At 41.5% G+C, this 25,661-nt stretch overlaps 1 protein-coding gene and 2 non-coding genes across 3 annotated transcripts; all 3 read left to right on the top strand.

Moving 5' to 3' along the window:
* The first annotated feature begins 1,390 nt into the window (after positions 1-1,390).
* On the top strand, positions 1,391-14,815 carry ATP5F1B (ATP synthase F1 subunit beta). Its single transcript, XM_039337326.1, has 10 exons — positions 1,391-1,584; positions 3,340-3,522; positions 4,005-4,179; positions 4,791-4,912; positions 5,175-5,359; positions 5,849-6,007; positions 12,577-12,699; positions 12,915-13,127; positions 13,361-13,562; positions 14,581-14,815. Exons 1-10 carry the CDS (start codon positions 1,452-1,454, stop codon positions 14,676-14,678), a joined length of 1,593 nt encoding a protein of 530 aa, XP_039193260.1. The 5' UTR covers positions 1,391-1,451; the 3' UTR covers positions 14,679-14,815.
* LOC120305479 lies at positions 3,565-3,636 on the top strand. The gene has a single exon (XR_005556051.1). It is a non-coding gene; the product is annotated as a small nucleolar RNA SNORD59 (small nucleolar RNA).
* Positions 5,038-5,110, top strand: LOC120305477. The gene has a single exon (XR_005556050.1). It is a non-coding gene; the product is annotated as a small nucleolar RNA SNORD59 (small nucleolar RNA).
* Positions 14,816-25,661: the final 10,846 nt, after the last annotated feature.

The following is a 25,661-nucleotide window of genomic DNA, read 5'->3' on the forward strand; positions in this document are numbered from 1 at the left end:
ATATTCCTCAAATTATCATGTAAGACCAACTATCCGCTTTAATATGGAAAGGAAAGCAGGATGCCCTGGTCTGTCCTATAGTTTCAGGTATGAGTTATTCTTTAAATCAGTGGTTCTCAACCTGTGGGTCGGGACCCCATTTGGGGTCGAACGACCATTTCACGGGGGTCGCCAAACAACGCAGTCCGCCATTTTTTCCCCCTTTTCCTTAGCTGTGCTACTCCCTTTTATTCTATTGGCTTTTGAAAGCCAATAGAATAGACTCTCTTGAATAGAGTCTAATTCTATTGGCTTTCAAAAGCCAATAGGAATTGTCCAGGCTGTCTCTGCCCTGCTGAGCCCGCCAAAAGTCCCATTCTGCAAACGGTGCTGCACCAGTTGAGTAGTCCTTGACTTACGACCGGTTGAGTAGTCCTCGACTTACGACCGGTTGGGGGTCGCAGCATTAAAAAGGTTCAGAACCACTGCTCTAAATTGACCCCAAAATGCAGATGTTAGGTATGTGTTTTGCTACAGTGTTAACATGAGCCAACAGATCTTTAAAATTGAAGGAATCTTGGTAATGTAGATATAATCTCACGGAAAAGTGTTAAAATCTAATATATGCCCCATCTTAAACAGCTAGCTTGCTTCTTCCTAAATAGAGACTGTAGCTGTTCATTATCCAGTTTACACATATTTACTCAGAAGTGTGCCTGTGACTTATGTTCCCCTGATTCTACTGAGAGTTAATATTCTTACATTGCAATCCTTTGTACGGTTATACTGGAAACTTAATGAACTAATTTAACTTAAATCAGAACCATATTTTATATCATTAGTTCAATGGGTTTAAATATGGTTAATTCTGCACAAGATCATAACTTTTCAATTAAATATAAATCTAATCCGAATAATTCTTAATGCACTCTACGTTTCGCAATGTTTTCATAGCTGACAATTGGACACCCCATCATTTCTATGACCTGACCAAACAACCGAAGCTTTCATTTTACACAAGGACAAACCTAGGACATTTGTTCAGCTTTCACTCTAGAAAAAAAAACACTGCCTCATACATTTCTAACCGCTTTTTTCTACTCATTAGTTCCTTTAGAGGCGTGGCTTTTAAAATTTGTCCAATTAATAAGCAGGATTTCTTCGAAGCGCATCGATGCTATCCAATACGAGAGGCTGTTAGTGAAGCGAGTAGCTCACGCCCAGGAAGCTAAGCATTGGGAGAGCTCAGCATGTGCCATAGTTCCGTCCTTTGAAGCCTGAGCGGCGCAGAGGGAGTTAAAACTTCTCCAATCAGCAAGTCCTCAAGCGAGTGAGTGACGGGAGGGTACCCAATTAGACTTTAGAAAGGCAAGGTCGTTGGCCAATCTTGATCCAGAATTTCTAAAGCGAGCCGTTTAGAAGCCGATCCAGGTTGGTGGTAGGGCTGCTCTTCCACTTCGCCGGTGGCCGCCATGTTGGGGTTCGCGGGTCGCTGCTGCGCCTCTTCGGCCTCTTTTTTACTGAGGGGTGCGCGAGGCGCGTCGAGTCCCCTCCAGGATCTGCTGCAACTTCGGGGTGGTGTTGTTGCCGCTGCCGCCGAGGCCCGTAAGTGGTGGGCGAAGCACAGTAGGAGCTCGAGGGCGGGGTCACCTTGCGGCCTAGCGGTGGCGGGGACTGGCTTCGGGAGGATTCAGGAGTACAGAGAAAAGCCTCTGCACCGAGGGTGCTGCTCGGCCCGGATGGGAGGCTTTCCTTCCCCCCGTCGTAATTCTGCCACGTCTCTCCTCGGTGCTGCCCTCCAAGAAGGGGAAGCAGATTTGTCGCTTGCCCTTTTTTTTTCTGCTGGATTCTCACGGCTCATCGAGCCACGCATTTGGCTAACCTGACCTAGAAGGGTGCATGCGCCCGTGAGAGCCCAGAACGTAGTTTGATTCTCTGCGTTTTGTGTGTGTGTGTGTGTGTGTGTGTGTGTGTGTATATATATATATATATATAAATAAAAAGACGGGACGGCGTGTTGCCCCTCCCCCCCGCAATGCCTTCCTCTGCAGAATCGCACAGATGCCAAACCCCGGTCGTTGGTTACGTGTTGGCGGTGTCTCTTCTTAGCGATCGCGCGGATGGGCTTTCGCCACGATCATCTCATCCTTCAGTCTTTGCCCACCCCCCGTTAGATTTACGGGAGAACCGATGGTTTCGGGTCCGGCCTTTCTGCGTGGGCGGGAAGACGCCGAGCGGCGGCCCCAGAGGTGTCGCAGTACCTTCTGCTTCCGTATTATAAGATGCCCGGGGACGATGAATGTCCGCCGCCTCCGAAGAAAGAGCGAGGAAGACGACCTGGGGACCACGGAGGCCGTCGCTCTTTTGCCAAGGACAAAGATGGCGTCCTTCGGCACTAGAGGGCATGGGAAGGCATTGCGGAGCGCTTTTTCAGATCCTGGACGCCTTTTTGCCATCCCCTCCTCTGTGGGTACAGTAAGCCGGGCGAAGACGGAAAGAAAGGCAGGGCAGAATGGCCGAGCAAGATAAAACGGGATTTTGCCACGCGGTTCTCTAAAGATCTAGGCATCGACCTTTCTCCATGAATTTTTAAATTGCGCGGACAGGATTTAGGAACGATTTACAAGAATCAATAATGCTTGATCGATCTAGGAGTTTTTTTTTTAAAAAAAAAACACGAATTTTCCACAATGCTTCATCATTGGTTTGGGTGGATAAGATCTTCAATATAACCTGGGTGGATTTGAGTGGATAAGATCTTTAATATAACCTGGCCCGGAGGTATTACAATCCAGACTTAGTGAGGAGGAAATTATTTTATCAATAATTTGGTGTTAGGGAGGAAGCTATTTATGCATCTGCATTTTGAATTTTTTCAGAGCTTATTGTTGATCTGTGAGCATTCCAGTTGTGATAAGGAAATGTTTCCTTCAAGGGACTCTCCTGGATGACCACTGCAAAAGCCTGGCTTTCTATAGCTCGTAAAGGTGTCTCATATAACAGTTATTTCTAAGTTTTTCTTTAAAGCTTGGTACTAATAGATTGTTAGAATAAAATTTCTTCAAAACATTACGGAAACCTGAGACTCATTTTCCTCCAGGGTTCTGTATTTGACTGGATTGCTGCTGTGAGTGATTTTGCATAATTGCCAGAATTATTTATAAAATGTATGTTGCCCAACTCCTGACAACTCTGGGAATGAAACTACAAACTGAAGTTCTTTGATGTTATCTTGCAAAGAGGAGAATCTCAATCTTAAATCTTTTTCAGGAAGGGGAAGGTGTTTATAAGTTGCTGAATGTGAAGTTGTATAATTAAGAATCTTAATTTGCCTGATAATAGTTGTACTTTCTTTTGTAGGCCGGAACTATGCCGCACAAACAGCTCCTGCAGCTAAAGCTGGAACTGCCACTGGACATATTGTGGCAGTCATTGGTGCTGTGGTTGATGTCCAGTTCGATGAGGCCCTGCCACCAATCCTCAATGCCCTTGAGGTGCAAGGCAGAGATACACGCTTGGTGCTAGAAGTGGCTCAGCATTTAGGTAAATGACATTGATAAACCTGACTTTAAGTCTGTTAATGCTCCTCGTGATGATCAATAAAAATGACTTTCGTTCTTCTGAACCTAATGAAGTCATATTTATGATCTGAAAAGGAAGGTCTTTTAGGCTAGCATTATTGATTGATATTGTGGAGCAGCTTTTATGAGCCTCCTGTTATGTTTCAAGGCTCAGTATGTCCCTGAAGCTCTCAGATAAAAGAATACTTAAAATTTTGCATGTCTAACTGGGCATTCGATATCAGTTAGTTTTTCAGCCAAAATGATTTCTGTTAAAATATTTTTTTGACTGCATGAATTTTGCGTATCTTTAGAGCTGGCATTACTTACATAATAGAAGGCATGTTGTGTCTATAAACAACTTTCTACCAACTTTCCTAAAAGTTATTTGGATTCTTTATTTTTACCCATTGGTAAAAAATAACTTTTCAAATGCATTCTTCTATTATATTTCTTCTATTCCAGGTGAGAATACTGTTCGTACCATTGCTATGGATGGTACTGAAGGTTTGGTGAGAGGCCAAAAGGTTTTGGATTCCGGAGCACCAATCAGAATTCCTGTAGGACCTGAGACCCTTGGCAGAATCATGAATGTGATTGGAGAGCCAATAGATGAAAGAGGTCCAATAAAAACCAAACAGTAAGCATGAATTTGGAGGAAGCAGTAAGGCAACCTTCATTCATCATTTGGTTTGCCTTGTTTATTTGATGTTCCTCTCCACCTAGGGAACTATATTTTAACCACAAAATCCCATCAGTAAAATGAAAAAGGAGAGACAGGTGTACCCACTGATTTCCATGCCACTTCCCAAACGTTTTAAGGGGCAAGAAAAATTTTGCACGTATGTGGTGTCTCAATTATCTACCTCGGGGGTCTCCAACCCTCAGACTGTGGCCTACTACTGGGCTGTGAACCATTTGGAACCAGGTTGCAGAAGCGGGCAAGCTCATCTGCTTACCAGCTGCTTGCATGGAACCATCTCCCCAGTCTGCAAAGCCAGAAAGGTTGAGGAACCCTGGTCTGCCTAACTGAGAAAAATGGTCTTAGATGAGTCCTAGTGAATGTTGACTTAGTATATAGTTGCAGTTGACAAGAATATTCCATATTAGGGATCATTAGAAAAGAAATAGAAAATAAAAATGGGAACATTAATATGAAATATGACACAAATATATGTCTGCATTTAGAGAACAGTGTAGTGTGGGTCATCTTGGAAAAAGATATACTTAACATATGACCACCTTTTTCAGGATTGCTGCTATTCATGCAGAAGCACCTGAGTTTGTGGAAATGAGCGTTGAACAGGAAATCCTTGTGACTGGCATTAAAGTTGTGGACCTTCTTGCCCCATACGCAAAGGGTGGTAAAATTGGTAAGTTAAGTGAGGTAGAATGGTGACCGGTTGTGTTTTTGCCACTTCCTTGCCCTTGCCACAGCATGGACTTTAAATCATTACCAGTCTCAATGTTTTATGTACACATTATGTTAGCTGTCTTTCCTTCACTGATGAGCAAAACTCTTTGACTTTCGTTCTTCTGAGATTGCTGAAGCAATTCATCTTCTGAGAAGGAAAATGTGAAATTGTAGAGGAGCTCCTGATCGTTCTCTAGTACTGAAGCAGCTTTTTCCTTCAGGTCTGTTTGGTGGCGCTGGTGTAGGCAAGACTGTATTGATCATGGAGCTGATCAACAATGTTGCCAAAGCTCATGGTGGCTACTCAGTATTTGCTGGTGTTGGAGAAAGAACCCGTGAAGGGAATGATTTGTACCATGAAATGATAGAGTCCGGTGTCATCAACTTGAAGGACACCACCTCCAAGGTGAGCAAACTAGTCAGGCTTTAGCTGTGGCCTTAGACTCCAAAAGTGTGATATGGGTTGGCTTAATCTGTCTTGCTTGCATCCAAAATTGGCCATTATTCTTGAGGGTGTGCACTTCTGAATTTCCAATGTTGATTTTGGGTCATGGGTTGACAGTACTAGAGAAAGTTTCAAGGACTGAAGATATTTCTAGTGCACCTGGAATATTTTGAACAAAATACGAAGTGTACAGATATTAGACAGTCACTCTATTGAAGGAATTACATAGGCTGGAAGAAGTAGTACATTATTAGAAGTAAATCTGCATTATGTTTCAGAAAGACATATTAGAGTTGGTAGGATAATAAGAAATCAGCTAGGATATTTCTGGGTATAGATCATAGTACACCAATTTATTGCTATGGAGCAGGAAAAATTTAGCCACATGCTAATGAAATGGTGTGTTATTGTTAACATTGTGTTATTTTAAGTTTCTTTGCTCTCCCACAGGTTGCTCTTGTTTATGGGCAGATGAATGAGCCACCCGGTGCTCGTGCCAGAGTTGCTTTGACAGGCTTGACTGTTGCTGAATATTTCAGAGACCAGGAGGGTCAGGACGTGCTGCTCTTCATCGATAACATCTTCCGTTTCACACAGGCTGGATCTGAGGTAAGCTTTAAACCAATTTGTCGATCAAAACAGAATAGATTAATGAGGGGCGGAGCCAACTGTCAGAGCGGACGGCGGTGTGAATGGTTTCTCCGGCACTGCCAAACGCTCGTCCTAGGTCCGTGAGGCTCTTCTGAGCCGAAAGAAGCCTCGTGGGGGCAACAGAAGGTGTGGGCGATCTGCTGCTCTGCCGTCAGTGGCGACTGGCGAAGGGTAGCGGATAAACCTGGTACCGAGCGGATCGGGAAGAAGACGGCCAAAAATGGCCGCTGAAGCTGACAGCTGGACGGAGTAAGTGAGGAAATAGTGGAACGACGGTAAATTGGATTTGACTAAATTGACTTTTTCCCAAAGCTTTGTGAGCGGTGTTGGTAGACGCATCAAAAGAGAAAGCTGAAAGGGGAAGCCTGGAAAAAGAGAAGCTGAAGGAGTGGAAAGTCAGCGGCGAGTGAAAGTGGCAGGAAGGCCCGGAAGGGCCTGATGTGGAGGAGCCAGGCTGCACTGATTAAAGACCTAACATTTTAAAAACCACACAAAAAGACAGGAATCAACATTCATTTAAGCTAAGAATCTTGTCTTATAGCCTCAGGCTTTTGCCTTTGACTGCTGAGCGGATTGGCCGGCTGGAAAGATGTCTGTCCTCTCTCTTTTAGTGTTTGTTTTTTTTTTTCCTCCTCCCCAGAAAGAGATAGAGACTGTATGATAGAAGGAACTGGAACGGTATAGAGATTGACAACTGTGGAATGCGTTGTTAAGGAGATAGCAGGTGTTTGTATGGATGTATAGAATGGAATGGTGTGAGACAGAAGAAAGAAGAAAAGAGAAGGGATATTAAAGAGAGATTGAAGGGTTTATTGGATTATATAAAGAAAAAAGGAAAACGCTGGGAAAGCTTAAAGTTAACGGCTGAGATTGAACTATTGGAACCTGTACTTGTATTAGTATTATATTGATAGAGTTACATAGATGGAATATACCAGTTTTATTGTTGTTTAAACATCTGGAAAGGGAATAACATAAAGGAGAAGAAAGTGGAAGAACGAAAAGAGGGAAGTGGAAAGTAGATATTTTGGAAGAAGAGTAAGTTGTGGGAGAGTTTGTTTAAAATGGCAAGCAATCCAAATTTAGCTAAGATTGGTGGGGGGAAGAAAAACGTAACACAAGGTTCCAGCCCTATGAGCCAAAGATCATTAGATGACATGCTTCAGAGAGAATGTTCCAATCCACTTAAAGAATTGCAGGCAATGATGCGGCAATCCAGGAAGTCATGATGAAGAACCATGAGGAAATCAAAACAGAACTAGAAGTAGTTAGGAATGTTACTGGAGAAATGAGAGAGAAAATTCAGGCAATGGACGGAAGATTTGAAGCTTTTCAGCAGCAAATCGCAAAAAATGAACAGAAGTTGTTGGCAGTAGAGCAAAGATTGGATAATGAAGAAAAGAAGGTGGAAGAGATGGACAAAACTTAACTGAAGCTAATAAAGAGTTACTGGAAGCGGAGAAGGCGACCCAATATCTTAGATCCCAAAATGTTATTGAGGAAAGAGGAGAAGACCTTCCAGACAAGATGGCGGGTTTGTTGGCAGGAGCTCTGGAGATTGACAAAGAAGAGATGATTGCTGGAATGGACGAGACATACAGGGTGCAGACAAATTATGGGAGACGACATAACCTTCCCAGAGAGGACCATGTGAAGTTTATAAAAAAGAAAATTAGAGATGAACTATTATATAGAACATGTGATGAACAGTTAGAATACGGAGGGAAACAAATTATTGTATTAAAACAGATAACCAAAAAGGATGAGAGACCTCAGAAAGAACTACCTCTTCCTGACGTCCAGGTTACATCAAAGCAATGTAAATTTTAGAGGGTTAACACCAGAGGGACTTATTGTGACTTGGCAAGAGAAGAGGTTTAGATTGGATACAGTAGAGAAAGCAGAAGACTTCTACAGGCAATATTGTGCTTCAGAGGAAGACCTGAGGGCTCTCGGAGAAGAAAGAGTTATGGTTGAAAAAAGAAGAGATATTGAACGAATGTTGGAGAAAAGAGGGACAGAGCAAAGCATGGAGGAAGTGAGAAGGGGAAGAGGTCATGATAGGCTAGAACAGCAGGGGAGAAGCTTAGAGGAGGCGAAGGAAATAAGAATTACTAGAAGCACAAAGACACGACAAAAACAGGACAATAGAAGAGGAGTATAAGATTTGGTCAACAAATATTTGAGGGTTGAACGCACCAGTAAAACGTAGGAAAGTTTTTAGTAAGCTTATTAGACTAAATGCAGACATTATCACCTTACAGGAGGTTCACATAAAAAATGATCAAGAATATCTATTAGAACAATCTAAATTAGGTAGGCTATATATTTCACTAGACGAGAAAAAAAAAGAGGAGTAGCTCTATGTTAAGCAGAAGATAATTTCAAAACAAAAATAAAGACAAAGAGGGAAGGGTCTTGATAGTTGAAGCTAAGCTGAATAAAAAAATATATAATTGTTGTAATATATGCCCCAAATGGAGCTCAAGTATCCTTTTTTAAAAATCTTCCTAATAAGCTGAGTGATATGGAGGGAGATGGTTTCTGTATAATTGGAGATTTTAATGCGATTGCAGATAAAACAAAAGACCATAAAAGTACAGAGGCAAGGAAAGGAAAAAAAAAATACTTCCCAAAACCTTCTTTGAGATGTGTACAGATCTTAGCTTACATGACGTTTGGAGGGAAAGGAATTATGATAGGAGGGAATACACATACTTTTCCAATAGACATAGACCATGGACCGGGATAGACATGCTATGGTTTACCAAGGAATTAGCTTTGGAAATTGAAGAAATTGATATTGAACCTAGCCTCTGGGCAGACCATAATCCGATAAGTTTTCACTTGAAAGGACAAAGAAGCAGGCCAAGATGGACTCTCCAAAGAGTGATTCTTAAAGAAAAAGAATTTAAAGGAAGAATGGAGAAAGAAATGCACTTTTTCTTTCAAGCGAATGACAATGAGGATACATCCTTGCAGAACATTTGGGATACGGCAAAAGCATACATGAGGGGTGTAGCAATTTCGTACATGGCTAAGAGAAACAAAGAGAAAAAACAATATAGGATGAGGCTAGAGGAAGAATACAAACAGGCCGAAACACAATTTCAGAGAGATCCTGAAAACAAAGGATTGAAAAACAAAATGGATTTAATTAAACATAAACTCTGTATAGAGCAGTGGTTCTCAACCTGTGGGTCGGGACCCCATTTGGGGTCGAACGACCATTTCACGGGGGTCGCCAAACAACGCAGTCCGCCATTTTTTCCCCCTTTTCCTTAGCTGTGCTACTCCCTTTTATTCTATTGGCTTTTGAAAGCCAATAGAATAGACTCTCTTGAATAGAGTCTAATTCTATTGGCTTTCAAAAGCCAATAGGAATTGTCCAGGCTGTCTCTGCCCTGCTGAGCCTGCCAAAAGTCCCATTCTGCAAACGGTGCTGCACCAGTTGAGTAGTTCTCGACTTACGACCAGTTGGGGTTGCGACATTAAAAAGTTGAGAACCACTGATATAGAGGATTCGGAAAAGCTAGCACAAAAACTACAGGCAGCTAAGCAAAATAACTTTGAGCACGCGAATAAACCAGGAAGATGGCTAGCGTATAAACTAAGAAGGCAGAAAGAGAAGCAATGGATTATTAATTTGGAAGATGAGAAAGGAGAGACCCAGGGGGAGAAGACTATAAAAAGGGGAATCGCTCAAAGATACTATGAAAAATTATATAAGAGAAATGAGGGGGGGAAATGTAAGAAGGATAATAGAATACTTAGGGAAGGTAGACATACCGAAGATTCCGGAGGAAATAAAATCTATGTTAAATGAGGAAATAAGAATGGCTGAAATAATCAGGGCTATAAATAAACAAAAGATCAATAAGGCGACTGGTCCAGATGGAATACCTGCGGAACTATGTAAAGAACAACAAAGTGCACTCAATCAATACCTACTAGAAGTTTTCAATGCAGTATTAACCGATGCTAAAATACCTAAGTCCTGGTCGGAGGCAAATATAATATTGATTCCAAAAGAAGAAGCGGAAAAAACATGGATACAAAATTATAGACCTATATCATTATTGAATTCTGATTATAAAATTTTTGCCTCAATAATGGTGGAGAGATTCAAAAACTACCTAGTTGATTTCATACATTCGAATCAAAATGGGTTTTTACCAAACAGGCAGACTAAGCAGAATATAAGAACAATTTTAGACACCAAAACATGAATTTTATGAATCGCATAGTGATCGTCAAGTGGCACTTCTGTTCCTTGATGCACAGAAGGCTTTTGACAATGTTAATTGGCAATTTATGATCCAACAACTAAAATCAATGGATGTTGGGGAAAAAATTTTAAACGTGATAACCGCAATATATTCTGAACAAAAGGCCCAGATCATAATAAATGGAGAGGCCACTGATAAATTCAACATACAGAAAGGCACAAGACAAGGATGTCCTCTCTCACCACTGTTATTCATATATACATTAGAAATTCTTGCTAGAGTAGTAAGACAAGAAGAGCAGATTAAAGGACTTAAGATCAAGAAAGAAATATACAAACTTCAAGCTTATGCAGACGACTTAGCATTTATATTAGAAGACCCAGAACAATCAGGCCAGAAATTATTCGAAATATTGGAAGAGTATGGGGATCTGGCAGGTTTGAAAATAAATAGAAACAAAACAAAGATTATCACAAAAAACATGACTAACATACAAAAAGGAAACCTCGAGGCAAAATTAGGTATACAAGTAGTTTCCAAATTAAAATATTTAGGGGTAGTTATTTCAGCTCGCTGATCATCAATTAAAGAAGACAATTATGGCAAATTGGTCAAGAATATAAAAGTAGATTTAGACCGCTGGAATAATTTACATCTCATTACTCGGGAGAATTGCCACAGTGAAAATGAACATCTTACCTAAAATGATATTCCTGTTTCAGAATATTCCAATTCAATTAGACAAGAATTTTTTCAAGGAGCTGAATAAATTAACCTTAGAATTTGTGTGGTCCGGTAAGAAGGCAAGGATAAAATTAAAGGCACTACAGGAAGCCAAAGAGAGTGGAGGTTTAGGTTTCCCAGATTGGGAGCTATATTACCAAGCAGCGGCCCTAACATGGATTAGAGACTGGATAACCTTAGAAAATAAAAGATGTTTACATTTAGAAGGTTACGACCTCCAGCAGGGCTAGCATGCTCACATATGGATGGGGCAAAGCAGAAACCACCAATATTTTTTAAGACATAAGGTTTGGCAAGAATCAATAAAAAGCTGGAATATAGTTAAACATCAATATTACACAAAGATCCCGGCTTGGCTATTGCCATTGGAGGCAGTCACATACCCCAATTTGTACAGGACAGGCAAAGCTATTTTATATAAAGACATCTTGACAGAAGAAGGTTATTTAAAACAAAAACGAGCTAAAACAACAAGGAATAGACATGGAGGGATGGTCTTATCTCCAGATACAAGCAAGATACATAAAGGATAAGCAAGAGTGGGGAATTAACAGACAAGATATGGGGTTAGATAAAATACTGCTAGGCCCAGAAAAAAAACAAAGAATATTTATAAACATCTGTTGGAACATAATCTATATGAGGAGCAGGTTAAAGAAACAATGGTGACATGGGCAGTAGATCTAGGATATAATATAAATATGGATCAGTGGCAGCAAGTATGGGAGCGAAATAACAAAATCACAGTGGCGACATCATATAAAGAAAACCTGTATAAGATGGCTTATAGATGGCATCTCCCTCCGGCCAGATTAGTCAAAATGTATAACGGATATTCATCTATGTGTTGGAAATGTAAAAAAGAAAAGGGCACCTTTTTTCATGTATGGTGCACATGTAGAGAAACACAGATGTACTGGCGTATGGTCTGGGAGTGGGCAAGAGAAATGACTAGGCAAAACATTCAATACAAACCGGAGACATTACTATTAGGAATACTAGAGAAAAATGTAAATAAAGAGGACACATATTTAATTATCCATGTGGTCACAGCAGCAAGGATTTGAATGCAAATTGCTCAAAAGTGGAAAGCAGTGGAAGTACCGAGTGGGGAAGCACTAATAAAGAAAATTATGTATTGCGCAGAACTAGATAGGATAACTAAAAGATTAAAAAATCAGGAAGAAACAGAATTTTATCGAATATGGAATAAATTTTACAGATTGAGGGGGGGAAATGGAGGTCACAGTAAAGAGATAAACTGAGATAGAGACTAGAAATGTATAGTTGTATATAGGTATATTATATGTAATTAATGTACAATATGGACTGAGATGTCAGTCAAAGACGATTTACCATGTTCGGTGTTTTTAATCCTTTTTTTTCTTTGTACTTAATAAAAAATTTTAAAAAAAACCAGAATAGATTAATAATATTAAGATTAGGATCTTCCTAAATTGTGGACAAGGAAAGCATAGATGTGTTGTATAAAAGAAACTATGTATAAAAGAAACAACCTTGGCAACTGCAGATGATTTTAATTTTCTCTTCCAGGTATCCGCCTTGCTGGGTAGAATCCCCTCGGCTGTGGGCTACCAACCTACCCTGGCTACTGATATGGGTACCATGCAGGAGAGAATCACAACCACAAGAAAGGGATCTATCACCTCTGTGCAGGTAATTTGCTATTATAAATGTGTTTCTCCAGTTACATTGTCTACCAATTCAGGGTGTACGATGTTACTGTCTCATTTCTGGAAGGCGATTCCGTTTTCATCTCCATCATTCCCCATGGGATCTGATGGAAGTGCTCCCCTTCCATATAAAGAGCTACACAAAGCTTCTAATGGTTAGCATTAAAACTGCCTATAAATCATTATCTTTCTCCCAAGGCCATCTATGTACCAGCTGATGACTTGACAGATCCAGCTCCTGCAACCACATTTGCCCACTTGGATGCCACCACTGTGCTGTCTCGTGCCATTGCAGAGCTGGGCATTTACCCAGCTGTAGATCCTCTGGACTCGACTTCACGTATCATGGATCCTAATATTGTGGGACCAGAGCATTACGATGTGGCCCGTGGGGTGCAAAAGATTTTGCAGGTGAATGGCGTGAAAATCATGGAATCCTAACTTACAAATTAGTGAATGCTTTTTGTATTCTTTTTAATTGTGTATGTAGAATATTAGCACATTTTTATAGCAAGTGAGACTGGTGATACTGCAAACCAGCAACAGCCGCTTGGAAGAGGCAGAATGTAGAGAGGGTGGCCTATGGCTTGATCTACTCCATGATGCCCTTGCTGTCTCAACTCACCTGTAGGCTTCCTCTCTAGGACTACAAATCCCTCCAAGACATTATCGCTATTTTGGGTATGGATGAATTGTCTGAAGAGGATAAGCTGACTGTGTCACGTGCCCGTAAGATCCAGAAATTTTTGTCCCAGCCCTTCCAGGTGGCTGAGGTTTTCACTGGCCATGCAGGCAAGCTGGTGCCTCTGAAAGAAACAATCAAAGGATTCCAACAGATTCTGATAGGTATGTATGACAACTGGAATTGAAAACCCCCCTGAAGCTGCTGGCCGTCTTTTGTTGTCATCTTTTCTCATTGATAATTTTCCCTATTCTACTCATAAGGCATCTACCGCACTACAATCTAATTGCTTTTCAGATGTAATATAGGCATTTTTCCAAGTAATTGTCTAGTGATTGCCATCAATATTCCATTCAAATCTAGGAAAATAATAGCTGCCTGTAATGAGATTACAAATAATTACAGGTAGTCCTCAGTTGACAACCCCTCATTCAGCGATAGTTTGAAGTTAGTTTGAAGTTAGGGCAGTGCTGAACAAGTACTTAACAACTGGTCATTGAAGGTCCCAGCATTGCCTAAGGTCATGCGATTATAATCCGGGCATTTGGCAAGCCATGTGTGTGCTTAATGATGGCTGCAGCATCTTGCAGTCACATGATCACTTTGTGACCTTCCCAGCCAGCTTCCCACAAACAAAGTCAATTTAGGGCAGTGGTTCTCAACCTTTCTAATGCTGCGACCCCATAATACAGTTCCCCATGTTGTGGTGACCCCCAACCACTTATGCATCACCGGGTGCCAGGGGCATGGCCAAAGAAAAGGGAAAAATGGCGGACAGCCTTGTTTGGCGACCCCCGTGAAATGGTCGTTCGACCCCAAATGGGGTCCCGACCCACAGGTTGAGAACCACTGATTTAGGGGAAGGTGGCAAAAAAGGTCACAAGTTGCTTCTGATGCTTTTTCTCCTGAGGAGCCTGGCTAAGGGGTACAAGGCCTCAAGAATCTTGTACTCTGTTCTGTGCACACATGCCCACAGCACCCTTCCTGAAGTGTGAGACACTACAGCGGCTATTGCGACCGTTCCCACACCACCAGCAGCCATCCCCAACCTCACCGTGCTCTGCCTCAGTTACTATTTGTTATTTAGATGACGGTAGAATGAGCAGGAAAGGCATGTAGTCGTGATCTGTTTCTTCTTAACGATTTTACTGATTTTCAGTGTTTGACTTTTTGTCTCTGCAGGAGAATATGACCACCTCCCAGAACAGGCTTTCTATATGGTGGGGCCCATTGAGGAAGCTGTGGCCAAGGCTGACAAGTTAGCGGAAGAACTCGCATGAGTTTACCTTTGAGGCAAATCCTGTATGCTTTCAAATGTCCAGTGGTTCACTTTGTCCCACCTCACAGTTCTTGAAACTCTTGGAAATTTCTTGAAAATATTTAAGTTTCCAATAAACGGTCTGGTGCAATTATAGAAGTAGTTAATGGTACTGTTGCATCAGGAACAGGAAGAAAAGCTATAGCTTGAAGCAGACCAAATTTGCTGATTCTGGATTCGCTGACCACAAGTAAGGCATTCTTGCTGACTGTATTGGGAAGCAAGATTGTGCTGTTTAGGGTTAATTCCAATATGGTGATTGCCCAGAATATTCCACAGAGAATTGATGGGAACTGGATTGATGCAGAAAATCCTTCTACCCTGTAAAGATCATTAAGTGCTGGCACTTAATGATTCCTTCCTCTTCTCCAAAGCATTTGCCAAATAAGACAGATTAGCATAGTTAATATGCTCGCCTACAGCCAGCCACTCATGCAGGCGGAGATTCCTTGGATAGCAGTCCAGAAATGCCTCTGAATATTCTAGATAGCATGCATTTAAATCTTGTTCTCCCAGAACAGGCATGTTTGCCATGAATTCCAAAACTCTGTTCAGTTTTTTGTAAGCAACTTCACCCAGGTTTGGACAAGTTAAGTGCCGTGTTCTCTAATGCAAATGAATGGATACAATTTGGAAAGTTGGAATGGAAATTTTTTGGCTGCGTAAGTCTCTGAAAAAAATCATTATTGAAAGAATGCTCAGATGTTGCTAAACCTTAATCCTAGAATAGAATCTTAAAGAAACATGGACATTCAAACCCTCTGTGTTTCCACAACTTCGTACCAAGTCATAACACTACCTATCTAGTTTCGGCTTAATGCAGGGGTGTCAAACTCGATTGTGTCACATGATGTATCGTGATGGTTTTTGCCATTGTGGAGCCAGGGTGGGCGTGGATGTGCATCTGGCCCACAGGCTGCCAGTTTGACACCTCTGGCTTAATGTATTATGTGACAATCCAGTTCAGTAATATGTAAGTTTATGTACCTTACTACATAAACCTAAAAAGAAGGCTGCCACTGTTAATCTGATGCAACAAAAGTATGTTTAAAAGAGATATTATCCACTCTGGCTTTTTCACTCTTGAGCTAGCTTTGGTTTTTTTAAGTACTTGAGCAACTTCCTCCTGAATCTCATTAACTGACTCCCACACTACACATAGGGATGTGTTTCTCTTTCCCTTACCACAGCCATTAAGGTTGCCTTTGGGAAGGGAGGAGGACAGCAATTCTCTCTTCCTTTGCCTGCTGTAAGGAAACTGGGTAACATTAACCTTGACATGGTTGCCACCTATAAACAATTTGTCATCAGAAACTCATTTTAAAGGTGTTATGCCTGGATGCTCAAAGAAAGAATAGAAATCAATAACTTGCTGTAAAATGAAAGTAATCGGGATTAATCGGCTAAGACTCAAGGGATCGGTAATTGCTCTAGTATCAATTTCTCAAGCTTATTGCTCTGCCTATGTCTGGGGGTGTTTGGTTACAGAATCTCCTGATGCCTTTTCAAAAACACAAAACAAGTCAATGTGGCGGCAGAGGTTGGTTGTGATGAAGAGATCTAAAGCAAGTAGGGTTTTCATTAGGAAAAGACTTATCAGAGGGTCCTTTATGGCTGAGAGGGTTTGTCACACGTAGATTGTGTCCTGCAGAACAGATTTGATAGTTATGTGCTATTACATTTCTACTCTGCTGCAATTAGAATTGACAAGCAGAAGATCCATGGCAAAAGTTACTGCTTTCGGTATATACAGTGGTACCTTAGTACTCAACTATTTTGTAACTCCTCAGATTTGGTACTCAATGCATTTTGATGCAAAAAAAATTGTCCTGGTGCTCATTGGTATTCAGTGCACAAGTATTGACTGCGTTGTGATTCACTACATTATTCCTTATGGGAAAAATGTACTCATCAGTTTTGGTACTCATTGTGCCTCCTGGTACCAATTAATGAGGAATACCAAGGTACCATTGTATGACACCAAACTTCTATTTTTTTTTTCAAATTCTTTGTCCATTAAGCCTAATAGACAAGTTTGATTTTATTTTTATATTCACTTTGAGAATCTTCTGTATTAAGATACCAATCCTACTCCAATAATTTTTTTCTTTGTCACAAGTTCACCAGAGATGGTAAAAGGTCCCTTTTCATTTACATTTCCAGCATGCATTTAAAATACCTCTATTTTTTTTTTTTTTTTTTTTTTTTTTTTTTTTTTACTATATCTGGTGTCTATGGAGAGTCTTAGCCATCCAGGTCATAGTTATCCCAAAGATACTTTTTTCAGCAACTGTTTTTCTTTGAAGACATTTCACTTCTCATCCAAGAAGCTTCTTCAGCTCTGACTGGATGGTGGGGAGTGGAAGGATTTATATTCCTTGCAGAGAGCTCAACAGAGGGGGAGGGATCTGATATCATCCATCTCCGGTCTACAACAGTCTTTTCCATTTGCACCACTCAGGTAACCCTGAGGACATAGATAAGCTTCCAGGACTTGCTAAAAGAATGCAAATGAACAGCTGTCTGCAAGGAATATAAATCCTTTCATCCCCCACCATCCAGTCAGAGCTGAAGAAGCTTCTTGGATGAGAAGCAGCTAAAAGTCTTCAAAGCAAAACAAAGTTCAGTTGCCTCGTGAAAAAGCATCTTTGGGATATTTATCTGGTGTTAAATACCATTGGCACATCATCTTATAAAATGTTTGTTTTGAAGTATAATTTAATGTAAGTTTTAAACCCTTCACATATTTTCCCATTGTTCAACCATTCTGTTCAAAAAAAATTTACCCATCGGATCATACAATGGTTTACATATTCATTCTTCAATTTCAGTAGCGGTTTATAAATCTTGGTAATATGTTCATCATTACCACATAAGTGTTTCCAAATCATTTTTTGCAAAGTCAGATCCATATCTTTTTCCTCTAGTTTAAAACTACCTTTTCAACTGTAAATACATAAACAAGTGACAGATACATAACTTCTGATTCCAACTCTTCTTTAGATTTGGGAGTAGGTTTGCCTTGATTAAAAATTTATTTAACCATAGGTCCACCAGTCTGACCTCACTGTCCTTTCTTTTCTAAAGATAAGCTTTCTGGCGTGACACCCAGAGAGGTATCTTTGCAGAGAACCTTCTATTCCAAATACTTAGGATGGCACATCTAACAAAGTGGTTATTGAAATCATTTATTTTAATCGTGTCATATCATAAGCAGGCATGCCATCCAAATCTTAATTTGTGGCCCTCCAAAACGAATAACCTTTTTATTTTGGAGTCACTCATTCTTTTAGCTAGGCCAAACAGCAAGTATCAAAGTACAATTTCAAATCTAGTAAACTCAAACTCCTTTAGTATCTTGCAAAAATTTATATCTATTTTGGGGGGTTTTTTCTCCTTGTCATATAAACCTAGAAATATTCATTTGCCACCCTTTCAAATAGTTTGATGCCATGTGACCTGATATCCTATTATTTAATGCAGCACATCTTAATGGGTCACCTTTGCATCTAACTGCAGTAGTAGCTAATTTCCTGACTAGAATCAGCTGGATGGGACAGGTTGTCTGCAACTGACTTAGATCAGTAACTTAACTCTAGTATGGGTCAACCAGTCCTTTGGCACCACCCGTTTCCCATGCCTAATAGGATTCTACTTGGCACTACTGGCATAGCAAATCTAACCACACTAATCTTGCAATTTTACATACTCCAGCAGCAGAATTTGCTTGTACACATTGCAATGGTTTCTTTTGCTACCTAATGGTCCTGGAAAGGATCCAGTTTTCTTTCTGTACATTCTAGCCTCTTTGCATCTCTTTTGTGCTATCTTACAGCCAAATGAACGTGAATGAAAAAGGCTTTGCAAGATGCCAAGTAATCACTATAGGAGAGCTATTCGGCTAGCTAGATAACCAGTGTAAAGACAGGTGACAGATGCTGTGTTTTTTACATCATGTTATCTATTGCACATTGCCTGGTCTGGGGCATAAGAACATCAACTACAATACAACTTGTTAGTGAGGATGTTAAAGTAGTGATGTAAGCGGGTGGGTGGTGGGTATTGCTGGTAGTTGCCATTGAAGCAGAATGTGGGATAAAACAGGAAAAGGGAATTATTCTGTGCAAATGTTGCTGAAGTATTTGACATACTGGTCCACGATGCTGGAGTTCTGGGAACTGCAGTTCTGATTTTAACCTCTCATCTCTAGCCCTGGAATAATGATTCAGATCAGCTAGCTGACCTTGGCTGAGCTAGAAAGCCAAGTGGGATTAATCTGATTAATCTTTGGATAAAAGATTTCAGAATTGTAGGTTAAAAGGTGGCCTAAAAAAGATGACAATAAACCATTACTGCCTTCTGTTGAGAAAACTATATCAATATGTCTATGAACTTAACCAGGAGAGGAACTCAAAGGAGACTTGATCTATAAGTGAGCCATTAAGAATAGCAATCCTTGAATGGCTGCCAAAAAAAAAAGGCCATTGGGTTTGAAAACCATGCAATGCACCAAGCTACAATCTGCTTTGTTTAAGCAGATAGCATGTTGTGTTGTACTGAGTTCAGCAATTGGGTGAATGGAGTAAACCACAACCAAGTCAACTATATGTAGTTTACTCATACACCACAGCCTCTTGCTTTTGGAAAAGAAAAATAAGTGAGAACGCCCTTCCCTTTGGAAGTGTGGCATTATGAAAGACTGGCATGTGTGGAGATAGCTTACTGTTCCCTGACATACTCCTGATGGATTTGTAAAAAAACTGCCCCCCCCCCACCTTTTGTTTCACCAGTGCAGAGCAGAGCAAATGGTTGTCATCTGTATATATATGTGTGTAGGAAGGATGCTTGGCATCTAATTTGCATGTTCTTTAAGTAAAGGGGGAGGAGATACAACAAAGCAATTGCTGAAAGGAGAGGTGCAAAGCAGTAACATTTAGCCAAGATGCTGTGTTTCTTTAGTGCAAGGCAGGTGGGGGAGATGGAGGCAGGAAAACTCCCAAGCAATTAACTGGAGCAGAATGATTTTTTTCCTGCCTTTGCTTATGCATATGAGATGTTCTTCCTGGTGCCCTCAGGAGAGGGAAAATAGAGCTGGGAGGAAGGATACAGGCTTTCTGTAAGTGCCAGGACTGGACGCAAATTCACATGGGAATTCAGGAGGAGGACTGAATGCAAGCTGCTCCCTTACCTTACAAGTTCCTTTTTTCTGGAATCTCCCAGCATCACCGCTCCTTGAGTCTGACGAATGACAAGCACCCGCAGGATACCTGACCGGTATTCCCTCTGGTTGGTCTTTATATATATATACATGATAGTGCATTGTTATTTAGGCTGCTGAGACGCACCACATAGAATACCATCACTTTCAAGTGGGTGGGGTCCCCCCTCCCTCCATCAACTTCATTGAGAAAAATGAGTGACATTCCTTCCAAACCGAGAAGGTGCCATCCTATGTCTTCAGGCTACAAGGAGCCTTTGCTGAGGCTCAAAAGATGAATCTCACTCCTGGCTGTCTCATCTAGCCTCGCTGCTTCTTGCTTTGGGTCTGGCATCGTTCGCCAGCAGGGTATTTACAGCATTTCAATGCAGCAATTCCAGCTTGCTGGCAGCATCACTATTGCCACTGATGAAACAGGTTTAAACATCACTTTTTGTGATCCTTGGAATACAGGATCGTGCACTAAAAACATCATTACATTTAAAATAAATGAAGTAACAAATATGTAGAACCTTGTATATACAAGACTTCTACAATTTCAGGTATGAAAATCATTTATTTACTTGCTAAATCCTGGCAATGCCAGCATGGATGCCCAGCAAAGAACCACTTCAAACCCCATTTTGCCATCCCTTCCTCAATTTCCCCATCATTCCCCCAGCTCCCCTTCATGCTCTCTCCTCTTTCCAATTTTTCTTTCCATATTCTGCCTTCCTCTAAAATAGGACATAATTACCCAGATGACACCAGTTATGAACATTGCACCATATATCCGATGATGTCCTGATCCATATGACCTCACTCTTTGGTTGGAGTCCTATATAAAGAGCTCTCTGAGGACCAACAGGAGTGACTTTTCTCAATTGATTGTGTTATTGAAGTAACCAGGGACAAATATATCCTTTCCCCCATTGGCTGGGGGGGGGGGGTGTTAATGTGTCTTAAGTATTGTGAAGGCTTAAAAGATAGCTAAATGATGTCTTTTTATTGAAAAACAGTGGGTGTTCCTTGAAGGCTACAAAGTGGATTTGAGGCCACATAAGCTGCTCACATTCCTTTTTTGAAGGAAGACAGGAACCTATTTTTATTTAACAAAGGTTGTATGGCTTTTCATTTGAAGTCTTCTACACTATGGGGACCAGAGGTAGATATAGTGTGTGTGTGTGTGTGTGTGTGTACACACACACACATACTTACTGCAAAAATCTGGACAGTTGTTAGCATCAGCAACATGTTTGAGCTTTCTGTATCACTTTACTGCCAGTTATGATCATTTTGACTTGTTTTTATCTCCATGAAGCACCCAAAGGTCAAGTTCTCTTCCATGAGGTTGTCTCCAGTCACCGATTGTCTAGATCAGATAAATCCCATTTGCTTACTGAGATTTGTAACGGTGAATAGCCCCGTATTTCTTCATTTGATCTAATAATTTCTGAAAGCAAGCTAACTGAATGAAAACTGCCACAATTAAATCATGCCTGTTCTGAACCCATCACAAAAGAAGTTGAGGTGACCGTAAACTCTTGCAGTATTAAAGAGGATGGAAAGCCATGTATGAATTTCTAAGTATACAATTTTAGAAACACACATCTCTCTCTCTCTCTCTCTCTCTCTCTCTCCCTCCCTCCCTCCCTCCTTCCCTGGAGAGCTGCTGCTCTTAACAGTAGCTGATACTGCACTGAATTAGACAGCTCTGGTTTTGTTTAAAACAGCAACCTAAATGCCTGCCTCCTTTTGCCTTTTGCAGATTAGTTCACCCTGCAACTAACTGCAAGCTACTGCCCTTCTCAAAATGGTCTGATTGGTGCAAATTTTGACGTGGGGAATGTGACAGTGCTGCTTGAGCTGGCTGTGTGCGGCAAACACACACAATCCCCAGGCAAAAATATAAGACCCTGGGATTGCTGTTCCATGCAGTCTTGAGATGGATATAGCTACCGGTCATCCGATGCAATGTCCTGTTTATTCCCTTGTGGTCCATTCCTGTTCTTTGCAAATTTTCTGCGGACCTCAAAAGGTCTTCTTCCTTCTTCCCCAAGGGAGTTGCTAGGGTACCATCTAACCGCCAGGGCAGCCTTCAACCTGCAGTTCCGCCTGATGTCTGCGAAATCCTGGCTTATTGCAGGCAGAGCTGTGGGGGTGCCACGTGGTTCTCTTCCGCCTCCACTCCCCTTTAATTAGCAAGATGAGGAAGCCTGCGTCATTCCCATCCGTGGGGAGAGGTCAGGGTGCGCTGTCTTCAATGCAGCAGCAACAGAAAAAGCGAATCTTGTCTTTTATTTTTCTTTTTTTTCAACCCCCCCCCTTCCACCTCCAGTTTCTGAAACCTTTTCCGCTGAGCACTAGAAGAATAAGAGAAAGCGTCCTCTGTTAATTATTCTCCCCCCCCCCCTTGTTCAGTGAGGAAATGGCAGAGAGGAGGAAGAGGAGGAGGAGAAAATGAAAAGGATGAGCAGCATGTCAGAACTGACGCACATTTCCTTTATTTACGTTGCTCTAGTTCATTAGTTTTTGTCCCTGGGGATTTGGGTCCTTAGAAGTTCCCTATCCTGATCAGTTTAATAATGCAAAATAACGGAAGCCCTGAAATCGGCAGAATATGTACCTGTGACCAACGCCTCTGGAATGATTCGGTGTAGAACAGAGGAGGGAGTTGTTGCTTTCTCTGAAGCGCTCCCTTTCCTAACAATGCAGCATCATGTTTTGCTTCCTTTCATTAAAACTATAATGGAGGACAAGGGGGTTCTCAATAGTTTCAAAGCCCCTCCCTCCAGTTTCTGCAAACTGCACTGGTTGCCAGTATGCTTCTGGGTCCAATTTAAGGTGATGGCTATCACCTTTAAAGCCCTTTATGGCACGGGCCCAGGTTAGCTGAGGCAGAGGTCACCAACCTTTGTCAGTTGGTGGACCGGAGGAAAAGGGAGGGGGAAGCATTTTACATGCGTGCATGCGCGCACCGCAAACGGGGCAGGGCTAGCGTGCGCGCGATACTAGCCCTGCCCCATTCTTGCATGGCGCAGTGCCTTGCTTCCGTGCCCCGCGGCGTGTCATCGTCCATTTTTACACCTTGCCCCATGGCCGCAGCATTAGCGCAAGTGAGGGGGTGTGCATGCATGTGCGCGCACTGGCCAGCCTGTCTCACGGCCCGGTGGCCAGTACACCATGGCTCACTACTGGGCCGCAGCCCACAGGTTGGGGACCCCTGATCTGAGGAACCTTCTCACCCTGATGCAATTAGCCTGCCCCCCCCCCACTCCATGCCGGCATGCTGCGGATCCTGTCAGTCAAGGAATTTCAGCTGACAAGAGTCCAGGACAAGAGCCTTTTCTGCCGTGGTGCCCACCTTCTGGAACATTATGCCTCCCCAGATGAGATATGCACCTTCCCTTCGGAAAGGGCTTGAAGACCTGGCTCTGCCAGCTGGCCTGGGGCCCCAATGGGGAAGTGGTATCTTGGAGGTGGTTAGTCAACTTGGTCAACTGAATTTTACATTTATGGACTTTATTGTTCTAATGTTTTATATAGTATTTTTATTGAATGACTATAAGCCACCTAGAGTTGCCTTGATGAGGCAGGCAGCATAGAACTGTGGTGGCATGCAGAGCCCTCTCTGGGCATGCGCGTCATCGCCCCAGTCCTAGGCCTTCAGCTGGGTTTTATAAAACCTTTTTGCTTTAGGCCTCTGCCGCCGTGCGCAAAAAAAAAAAAGGTTCAATCAATCAATCAATTTCAACTTCTCGCGGAAAAAAAAGATCTCACAAAGTTGGAATTGATTGATTGAACTTTTTAGTCCCACCCAGTCTGCTGTTACCACCGCAGCCACGCCCACCCAATGGGTCACCCCCACCCAATGGGCCACGCCCACCCAGCACCCGACAATACATAAGTGGGTTTTGAGTTGCAGTTTGGGCACTCGGTCTCTAAAAGGTTCGCCATCACTGGCATAGAAGTTTAATAAATAATCTGAAGCAGGACTATGGAACTTCCCTCCTTTGCTTCCTCAGTAGAATAGGAAAAAAATCTAATTTCTCCTTTGTCCCAGAGCTAATGGTTTTTCATTCCATTAAGATGATACTCCTGGTTGATCAAACTCAAAGACTTCTGATGCAAGAAGCTCCTATTTTATTGGTTCATTAGGAATCTGTGGGCTTCAAATTCTACTTCTGATATGAAGGATTAGGAGGCACACACCTAAGAGTTAAATCATATATTAGGATGTTCCCTGCAGCTATATTTGTCCTTTCCTTACTCAAATGTAATTTTGTGTACGTACATATGGAGGGAACATCTGGATCAAAAGCACAGGAATAAGAAAAGACAACTTTAATTTCTCTTCTCCTACTGTAACCCAAATTTGGGAGGGGGGGGGTGAGTCAATCTGCTTTGTTCCTCCTCCAATCTGTTTGTTTTCAACCTGCATTTATCAGATAAGAAGAACAACATGAAAAGTGGAATCTTCAGTATTTTTATAGCTGGATCTCTGCTGAATATCTGAAATGTGTTTCTCATCTTATGCACAATTATTTCCACAGGATACAGTTCAGTCATTTTTATGATATTTTCAAATCAGAAACGAAAAAAAAAATTGCTATTATATGCGAGTGTTGGGAAACTGCACTGGATAAAGTGGTTGCATTTATGTAACATCCTGACTCATGATTTGTTTAACCATAGTTTACTGAGTAAATTACACTTGAATTCTGAGTGTCTTCTGTACATGCATATATAGAGTAAACCGCAAACCACACTTGTATGCTGAGAATGTTTCTGTACACTCCATGTGCTCCTTAATTACCGGTAATGGGCTGTGGGCAACAATATATTTATTGTAAGGTAATTATTAGCCTAACTTGCATAATACAGCATAAGTATGCTGGAGCAAACAGCTTGGTTTCCACTTGTGGCATTCTAGTCAAAATGTGCCTGAATTGACCCCTCTGTCTCCTGCAAGAAGACCTGCAAGGTCCTTTCCAACTCTGTTATTCTGTATTTTCTGTTAGTAGAGAATATTGTGTGTGATATAGAATGACTTAGGCAGGTAACTCAGTCCTTACAAAACAGTGTTATGTGAAAGCCATAATGATTCATGGTGGGGGCCCAATCACAGCATATGGAACATGGCTAGGAATGGAAGAGGATTAAATGGTAAAGAAGATGAATTAACATATGAAATTACAGAAGAAAAACAAAAATGTGTTATGTCTGTGAAGCTAAGAGAAAGGGGAGGGGTGTAATTGATGTGAATGAAAGGAGCCAGATTGTGTGGAGTACAGCTAATGAACACATTTAGGGAAATGGTTTAATTATGAATGAAAGAACTAACATGTCTGTCAGAAAGTCATCAAGGTTGTTGTAATTGTATATGAAAGTAGGAATCCATAGGACGGTGATAGTCACATGATGTGCTCTAATGAACAGTTACCACTAAATAAGAATTAGTTGGGGAAGGAATGTACAGTATTGTATGTGATCCAGAAAACTATACTGTTAAATGACATGAGTAGATGGGAATGGGCGGGAGAACAGAAAAACTGATTGAGCCATTTGGAGACCTAAGAATGAGTATCTGCTTAGAAAGAAAGATTTGCTTTTAACTGTGAAGTCCTTGGTGCTCTCTGAGTTTGGTCGTTTGCTTGCAGACATTTCATTACCCAACTAGGTAACAACATCAGTGCTAATGACTGGGGGGGGGGTTGCTCCCTGTTTATATACTGTAGTTTGCCCTGC

This window comes from Crotalus tigris, unplaced genomic scaffold (assembly GCF_016545835.1).
Source record: "Crotalus tigris isolate CLP2741 ecotype Arizona unplaced genomic scaffold, ASM1654583v1 scf7180000017674.1595824, whole genome shotgun sequence".
Classification (NCBI taxonomy): domain Eukaryota; kingdom Metazoa; phylum Chordata; class Lepidosauria; order Squamata; family Viperidae; genus Crotalus; species Crotalus tigris.

Coding starts and splice junctions, on each gene's coding strand:
- ATP5F1B (XM_039337326.1), top strand. CDS start 1,452: ATGTTGGGGTTCGCGGGTCGCTGCTGCGCCTCTTCGGCCTCTTTTTTA. Junction 4,913..5,174: donor CGCAAAGGGTGGTAAAATTG/GTAAGTTAAGTG, acceptor TTTTTCCTTCAG/GTCTGTTTGGTGGCGCTGGT. Junction 13,563..14,580: donor ATTCCAACAGATTCTGATAG/GTATGTATGACA, acceptor TTGTCTCTGCAG/GAGAATATGACCACCTCCCA.